This window comes from Brugia malayi (genome assembly GCF_000002995.4).
Source record: "Brugia malayi strain FR3 genome assembly, contig: Bm_048, whole genome shotgun sequence".
NCBI classification, from domain to species: Eukaryota; Metazoa; Nematoda; class Chromadorea; order Rhabditida; family Onchocercidae; genus Brugia; species Brugia malayi.
In genome coordinates, this window is record NW_025062321.1 from 1 (window position 1) to 10,059 (window position 10,059).

Genomic DNA, 10,059 nt, shown 5'->3' on the forward strand with positions numbered 1-10,059 from the left:
CACTATGTTATCCAAACTCCAGCATTAAAAGTTTCTAATAACCACATTAATATTAAAAACGATATTTAATTTTTATTACATGCTGTTCAAATAAAATCTTGCTTCAGTGTCTGGAGAAAAATGTTTTAGTTTAAAAAACATATTATCTGAACTTATTGATACTTTATTGCATTATGAATCAATAGCACTGACAGCAATTTATATTTTGACATTTATATTGTGCATCTTTGGACTTTAAAGTAACTTAAGAGCAAACACTTCTATTGCAGAATGTTATACTTAGATTCTGCAATTATAATGATTTTTAATATTATTTTTTAAATAAAGTTAAAATTAATTTAGTACACAAATCCAGATTGCATCTACTGACAAATTTCGCAGGTATTAAACATATTTTAGTAAATAAAGACTAAAAATGTTTTTAGTTGTTATTCTGTTTCAAATAAAACTACCTGTGCTTGGAAAAAAATGGTATTCATTAAAAATAACATTTAACTGAATAATGATACTTTTCGCATTAAAAACAGGTTTAATCTGTGTACATTGTCTGTGATGATGCGAGGTTTTTGAATTATTTAGTGTAACTTTGGACGTTTAAAAGCTTACCTTAAAAGCAAACTTCATTCAGAAATTAATTAGAAATACAATTATAATTGAATCTTAAATATCTTTTAAATATAAATTAATTTAGTCACAAATCCAGATGGATTACTGAACAGAAATTTCGACAGATTCTAATAAAGTTTAATACAAATACTAAAAATGTTTAATTTACTTAATTCTGTTTCAATAAAATCTACCTGTGCTGGAAAAATGTAATTAATTAAAAAATAAATTTATTGACCTAATTGATACTTTTAATTTGCCATTAAACTTGATCTGCTCCACATCCCTCTATTTATATTTTGACATTTTTTGCTAACTTCTGACTTTAAAAGTGTTAACTTTAAAGCAAAGCTTTCATTGCAGAAATTTTTTAAAATGCATTATAATTGATTTCAAATGTTTATTAAATATTAAAATTAATTTCAGTCACAAATACAGATTGGGTTACTGCAGAATTTCGACAGTTTTAAAAGTTTTAATAAAATAAATACTAAAAACGTTTAATTTTGTTTAATTCTGTTTCAAATAAAATCTACCTGTGCTGGAAAAATGTAATTAATTAAAAATAAACATTTATTGAACTTAATTGATTACTTTTATTTGCATTAAACTTGATCTGCTGACATCTATTTTACTATTTTTGACATTTTAATGCTAACTTTCTGACTTTAAAAGTTAACTTTAAAGCAAACTTTCATTGCAGAAATTAATTAAAACTGCAATTTTTTATTAATTTGATTTCAAATATTTTTAAAATATTAAAATTAATTTTTAGTCACAAATCCAGATTGGATTACTGCAGAAATTTCGACAGATTTTAAAATTTTAATAAAATAAATACTAAAAATTTTATTATTAATTCTGTTTCAATAAAATCTACCTGTGCTGGAAAAATATATTTTATCTAAAAAACATTTATTGAACTTAATTGATTACTTTTATTTGCATTAAACTGATCTGCTGACATTCTATTTACTATTTTTGACATTTTTTGCTAACTTCTGACTTTAAAAGTTAACTTTAAAGCAAGCTTTCATTGCAGAAATTTTTTAAAATGCAATTATAATTGATTTCAAATATTTTTTAAATATTAAAATTAATTTTAGTCAACAAATCCAGATTGGGTTACTGCAGAAATTTCGACAGATTTTAAAAGTTTTAATAAAATAAATACTAAAAACGTTTTAATTTTGTTTAATTCTGTTTCAAATAAAATCTACCTGTGCTGGAAAAAAATGTAATTAATTTAAAAATAAACATTTATTGAACCTAATTGATTACTTTTTATTTGCATTAAACTTGATCTGCTGACATTCTATTTACTATTTTTGACATTTTATGCTAACTTTGGACTTTAAAAGTTAACTTTAAAGCAAACTTTCACTGCAAATTAATTTTTTAATTAATTCTTTTGGTAAATGTTTATTTTTTCTAAAAATAAACTTTTATTGAACTTAATTGATTCTTTTATTTGCATTAAAAACTTGATCTGCTGACATTCTATTTACTATTTTTGACATTTTAATGCTAACTTTGGACTTTAAAAGTTAACTTTAAAGCAACTCATTCCAATTATTTTTTAATTAATTGCTTTCAATAAATGTTTATTTTTTCTAAAAATAAACATTTATTGAACTTAATTGATTCTTTTATTTGCATTAAACCTGATCTGCTTACATTCTATTTACTATTTTTGACATTTTATGCTAACTTCTGGACTTTAAAAGTTAACTTTAAAGCAAACTTTCATTGCAGAAATTAAATCTGCAATTATAATTGATTTCAAATATTTTTTAAATATTAAAATTAATTTTAGTCAAAATCCAGATTGGGTTACTACAGAAATTTCGACAGATTTTAAAAGTTTAATAAAATAAATACTAAAAATGTTTTAATTTTTAATAATTCTGTTTCAAATAAAATCTACCTGTGCTGGAAAAAATGTAATTAATTTAAAAATAAACATTTATTGAACTTAATTGATTACTTTTATTTGCATTAAAGTTGATCTGCTGACATTCTATTTACTATTTTTGACATTTTATGCTAACTTTGGACTTTAAAAGTTAACTTTAAAGCAAACTTTCATTGCAGAAATTAATTAAAACTGCAATTATAATTGATTTTAAATATTTTTTAAATATTAAAATTAATTTTAGTCACAAATCCAGATTGGGTTACTGCAGAAATTTCGACAGATTTTAAAAGTTTTAATAAAATAAATACTAAAAACGTTTTAATTTTGTTTAATTCTGTTTCAAATAAAATCTACCTGTGCTGGAAAAATGTAATTAATTTAAAAATAAACATTTATTGAACCTAATTGATTACTTTTATTTGCATTAAACTTGATCTGCTGACGTTCTATTTACTATTTTTGACATTTTATGCTAACTTTGGACTTTAAAAGTTAACTTTAAAGCAAACTTTCATTGCTGAAATTTTTTAAAATGCAATTATAATTGATTTCAAATATTTTTTAAATATTAAAATTAATTTTAGTCACAAATCCAGATTGGGTTACTGCAGAAATTTCGGCAGATTTTAAAAGTTTTAATAAAATAAATACTAAAAATGTTTTAATTTTACTTAATTCAGTTTCAAATAAAATCTACCTGTGCTGGAAAAATGTAATTCATTTAAAAATAAACATTTATTGAACTTAATTGATTACTTTTATTTGCATTAAACTGATCTGCTGACATTCAATTTACTATTTTTGACATTTTATGCTATCTTTGGACTTTAAAAGTTAACTTTAAAGCAAACTTTCATTGCAGAAATTAATTAAAACTGCAATTATAATTGATTTTAAATATTTTTTAAATATTAAAATTAATTTTAGTCACAAATCCAGATTGGATTACTGCAGAAATTTCGACAGGTATTAAAATATTTTAGTAAAATAAATACTAAAAATGTTTTAATTTTGTTTTATTCTGTTTCAAATAAAATCTACCTGTGCTGGAAAAATGTAATTCATTTAAAAATAAACATTTACTGAACTTAATTGATTACTTATATTTGCATTAAACTTTATCTGCTGACATTCTATTTACTATTTTTGACATTTTATGCTAACTTTGGACTTTAAAAGTTAACTTTAAAGCAAACTTTCATTGCAGAAATTAATGAAATCTGCAATTATAATTGATGTCAAATATTTTTTAAACATTAAAATAAATTTTAGTCACAATTCTAGATAGGGTTACTTAAGAAATTTCGACAGATTTTAAAAGTTTTAATGAAGTAAATACTAAAAATGTTTTAATTTTTAATAATTCTGTTTCAAATAAAATCTTCCAATGCCGGGAAAATATATTTTTTCTAAAAAAAACATTTATTGAACTTAATTGATTACTTTTATTTGCATTAAAGTTGATCTGCTGACATTCAATTTACTATTTTTGACATTTTATGCTAACTTTGGACTTTAAAAGTTAACTTTAAAGCAAACTTTCATTGCAGAAATTTTTAAAATGCAATTATAATTGATTTCAAATATTTTTTAAATATTAAAATTAATTTTAGTCACAAATCCAGATTGCATTACTGCAGAAATTTCGACAGATTTTAAAAGTTTTAATAAAATAAATACTAAAAATGTTTTAATTTTAATTAATTCTGTTTCAAATAAAATCTACCTGTGCTGGAAAAATATATTTTATCTAAAAATAAACATTTATTGAACTTAATTGATTACTTTTATTTGCATTAAACTGATCTGCTGACATTCTATTTACTATTTTTGACATTTTTTGCTAACTTCTGACTTTAAAAGTTATCTTTAAAGCAAACTTTCATTGCTGAAATTTTTTAAAATGCAATTATAATTGATTTCAAATATTTTTTAAATATTAAAATTAATTTTAGTCACAAATCCAGATTGGGTTACTGCAGAAATTTCGGCAGATTTTAAAAGTTTTAATAAAATAAATACTAAAAATGTTTTAATTTTACTTAATTCAGTTTCAAATAAAATCTACCTGTGCTGGAAAAATGTAATTCATTTAAAAATAAACATTTATTGAACTTAATTGATTACTTTTATTTGCATTAAACTGATCTGCTGACATTCAATTTACTATTTTTGACATTTTATGCTATCTTTGGACTTTAAAAGTTAACTTTAAAGCAAACTTTCATTGCAGAAATTAATTAAAACTGCAATTATAATTGATTTTAAATATTTTTTAAATATTAAAATTAATTTTAGTCACAAATCCAGATTGGATTACTGCAGAAATTTCGACAGGTATTAAAATATTTTAGTAAAATAAATACTAAAAATGTTTTAATTTTGTTTTATTCTGTTTCAAATAAAATCTACCTGTGCTGGAAAAATGTAATTCATTTAAAAATAAACATTTACTGAACTTAATTGATTACTTATATTTGCATTAAACTTTATCTGCTGACATTCTATTTACTATTTTTGACATTTTATGCTAACTTTGGACTTTAAAAGTTAACTTTAAAGCAAACTTTCATTGCAGAAATTAATGAAATCTGCAATTATAATTGATGTTAAATATTTTTTAAACATTAAAATAAATTTTAGTCACAATTCTAGATAGGGTTACTTAAGAAATTTCGACAGATTTTAAAAGTTTTAATGAAGTAAATACTAAAAATGTTTTAATTTTTAATAATTCTGTTTCAAATAAAATCTTCCAATGCCGGGAAAATATATTTTTTCTAAAAAAAACATTTATTGAACTTAATTGATTACTTTTATTTGCATTAAAGTTGATCTGCTGACATTCAATTTACTATTTTTGACATTTTATGCTAACTTTGGACTTTAAAAGTTAACTTTAAAGCAAACTTTCATTGCAGAAATTTTTAAAATGCAATTATAATTGATTTCAAATATTTTTTAAATATTAAAATTAATTTTAGTCACAAATCCAGATTGCATTACTGCAGAAATTTCGACAGATTTTAAAAGTTTTAATAAAATAAATACTAAAAATGTTTTAATTTTAATTAATTCTGTTTCAAATAAAATCTACCTGTGCTGGAAAAATATATTTTATCTAAAAATAAACATTTATTGAACTTAATTGATTACTTTTATTTGCATTAAACTGATCTGCTGACATTCTATTTACTATTTTTGACATTTTTTGCTAACTTCTGACTTTAAAAGTTATCTTTAAAGCAAACTTTCATTGCTGAAATTTTTTAAAATGCAATTATAATTGATTTCAAATATTTTTTAAATATTAAAATTAATTTTAGTCACAAATCCAGATTGGGTTACTGCAGAAATTTCGGCAGATTTTAAAAGTTTTAATAAAATAAATACTAAAAATGTTTTAATTTTACTTAATTCAGTTTCAAATAAAATCTACCTGTGCTGGAAAAATGTAATTCATTTAAAAATAAACATTTATTGAACTTAATTGATTACTTTTATTTGCATTAAACTGATCTGCTGACATTCAATTTACTATTTTTGACATTTTATGCTATCTTTGGACTTTAAAAGTTAACTTTAAAGCAAACTTTCATTGCAGAAATTAATTAAAACTGCAATTATAATTGATTTTAAATATTTTTTAAATATTAAAATTAATTTTAGTCACAAATCCAGATTGGATTACTGCAGAAATTTCGACAGGTATTAAAATATTTTAGTAAAATAAATACTAAAAATGTTTTAATTTTGTTTTATTCTGTTTCAAATAAAATCTACCTGTGCTGGAAAAATGTAATTCATTTAAAAATAAACATTTACTGAACTTAATTGATTACTTATATTTGCATTAAACTTTATCTGCTGACATTCTATTTACTATTTTTGACATTTTATGCTAACTTTGGACTTTAAAAGTTAACTTTAAAGCAAACTTTCATTGCAGAAATTAATGAAATCTGCAATTATAATTGATGTCAAATATTTTTTAAACATTAAAATAAATTTTAGTCACAATTCTAGATAGGGTTACTTAAGAAATTTCGACAGATTTTAAAAGTTTTAATGAAGTAAATACTAAAAATGTTTTAATTTTTAATAATTCTGTTTCAAATAAAATCTTCCAATGCCGGGAAAATATATTTTTTCTAAAAAAAACATTTATTGAACTTAATTGATTACTTTTATTTGCATTAAAGTTGATCTGCTGACATTCAATTTACTATTTTTGACATTTTATGCTAACTTTGGACTTTAAAAGTTAACTTTAAAGCAAACTTTCATTGCAGAAATTAATTAAATCTGCAATTATAAATATTAAAATTAATTTTAGTCACAAATCCAGATTGGGTTACTACAGAAATTTCGACAGATTTTAAAAATTTTAATAAAATAAATACTAAAAATGTTTTTATTTTTAATAATTCTGTTTCAAATAAAATCTTCCAATGCCGGGAAAATATATTTTATCTAAAAATAAACATTTATTGAACTTAATTGATTACTTTTATTTGCATTAAACTCGATCTGCTGACATTCTATTTACTATTTTTGACATTTTATGCTAACTTTGGACTTTAAAAGTTAACTTTAAAGCAAACTTTCATTGCAGAAATTAATGAAATCTGCAATTATAATTGATGTCAAATATTTTTTAAATATTAAAATTAATTTTAGTCACAAATCCAGATTGGGTTACTGCAGAAATTTCGACAGATTTTAAAAATATTAATAAAATAAATACTAAAAATGTTTTAATTTTGTTTTATTCTGTTTCAAATAAAATCTACCTGTGCTGGAAAAATGTAATTCATTTAAAAATAAACATTTACTGAACTTAATTGATTACTTTTATTTGCATTAAACTTTATCTGCTGACATTCTATTTACTATTTTTGACATTTTATGCTAACTTTGGACTTTAAAAGTTAACTTTAAAGCAAACTTTCATTGCAGAAATTAATTAAAACTACAATTATAATTGATTTTAAATATTTTTTAAATATTAAAATTAATTTTAGTCACAAATCCAGATTGGGTTACTGCAGAAATTTCGACAGATTTTAAAAGTTTTAATAAAATAAATACTAAAAACGTTTTAATTTTGTTTAATTCTGTTTCAAATAAAATCTACCTGTGCTGGAAAAAATGTAATTAATTTAAAAATAAACATTTATTGAACCTAATTGATTACTTTTATTTGCATTAAACTTGATCTGCTGACATTCTATTTACTATTTTTGACATTTTATGCTAACTTTGGACTTTAAAAGTTAACTTTAAAGCAAACTTTCATTGCAAATTATTTTTTAATTAATTTCTTTCGGTAAATGTTTATTTTTTCTAAAAATAAACATTTATTGAACTTAATTGATTCTTTTATTTGCATTAAACTTGATCTGCTTGCATTCTATTTACTATTTTTGACATTTTATGCTAACTTTGGACTTTAAAAGTTAACTTTAAAGCAAACTTTCATTGCAAATTATTTTTTAATTAATTTCTTTCAGTAAATGTTTATTTTTTCTAAAAATAAACATTTATTGAACTTAATTGATTCTTTTATTTGCATTAAACCTGATCTGCTTACATTCTATTTACTATTTTTGACATTTTTTGCTAACTTCTGACTTTAAAAGTTAACTTTAAAGCAAACTTTCATTGCAGGAATTTTTTAAATGCAATTATAATTGATTTCAAATATTTTTAAAATATTAAAATTAATTTTAGTCCAAATCCAGATTGGGTTACTACAGAAATTTCGACAGATTTTAAAAGTTTTAATAAAATAAATACTAAAAATGTTTTAATTTTACTTAATTCTGTTTCAAATAAAATCTACCTGTGCTGGAAAAATGTAATTCATTTAAAAATAAACATTTACTGAACTTAATTGATTCTTTGCATTAAACTTGATCTGCAGACATTTTAATTACTATTTTTGACATTCTATGCTAACTTTGGACTTTAAAAGTTAACTTTAAAGCAAACTTTCATTGCAGAAATTAATTAAATCTGCAATTATAATTGATTTCAAATGTTTTTTAAATATTAAAATTATTTTTAGTCACAAATCCAGACAGGGTTACCTAAGAAATTTCGACAGATATTAAATGTTATAATAAATTAAATGTTAAAAACATTTTAATTCTTTCTAATTTTATTTTTACTAAAAAGGGTGAAAAGTTATATCCTGTTTAGCTAGTAAATCAAAAAGTCTTTTTGTAAACAGCTCCTATAACTGCACTGTTTTTGGTCAATACAGTACCTGGTGGATGCCATAATGATAAAAAAAATTTTGACGACGATGAGAAATACAAGGAATAGAACATGAATGAATTGCTAAAAAAATCTTATTAATAGTATGTTGTTACAGAAGTGAATAATGTTGGGGTGGGCGTAGCCAAGTGATAAGGCAGCGGTCTTCGGTGTCGCTGTGCTAGGGTTCGAATCCTTCTATCCAATCCGTATATTAACGGTGGTGGCGTAAAGTGATTCTCTAATGTTAACGTTATTTAATAATACATATATAAAATATATTAACATTTATAAGTAGAATGGAAAAGTTTGTATGGAAAGTAGTAAATTAATAACGCTGGTGCAATAAAAATCTTAAGAGGTCATGGTATTGTAAGGAAGCGTCCATCCAGGTGTGTACGTTGAGGGGGAGGGGGCGGGGGGAGAGAGAGGGGTTAGGGATACCTGGTGATGGGTCTGGCTTGCATATATGAGGTTGTTGATAATATAAGGTGTAGGTGAGTCTTTAGTGCTCGGGTATTATGGCAAAATTGAGGTTAGCATAGGTGAGTATCTGTGAGTGATAATGGTTGTAGCATTTGAGCTGATATTGTCATGAAGAAGGAATATCAGCAACATAGATAATAATAATGACCCTAGTGTACGAATCTGGTAGCAATATACCTATAAGGTTTCTGACGGATTTACGTGGTACATGGTGTTGGTATCTCCGTTGTAAATGCATTGTCAAGCTGGCTGGAATTAACTATTTGGCGCAATAAGAAAGAACGCTTTATGTGCTTTGAAGATGGTGAATAAATAAGAAGACAAACAAATGAGGGAATAGAGTAACATTTATACCGTCAACGGAGATTTTTATTAGCATTGATTTTCTCCACTCTTGATAATCGTATCAGAGAATTAGCTTTTTTAAATGCAAATAAACGATAGTAAACAATCTAAAGATAATTTTGGCACAACAAATTTCATGCGGTACCTAGACAAGAATAAAACATTTTAAAAGTTCTAATAAAAAAAGTATGTTATCAAACTTACCAGCATTTAAAAGTTCTAATAAATTAAATATTAAAAACGTTTTAATTTTTATTAACTCTGTTTCAAATAAAATCTGCCAGTGCTGGAAAAATGTATTTCATTTAAAAATAAACATTTATTGAACTTAATTGATTACTTTTATTTGCATTAAACTGATCTGCTGACATTCAATTTACTATTTTTGACATTTTATGCTATCTTTGGACTTTAAAAGTTAACTTTAAAGCAAACTTTCATTG

At 22.8% G+C, this 10,059-nt stretch overlaps 1 pseudogene across 1 annotated transcript; it reads left to right on the forward strand.

The window, feature by feature from the left end:
• Positions 1 to 9,118: 9,118 nt before the first annotated feature.
• Positions 9,119 to 9,706, forward strand: Bm18415 (annotated as a pseudogene). The gene has a single exon. A coding segment is annotated over exon 1 (588 nt).
• Positions 9,707 to 10,059: the final 353 nt, after the last annotated feature.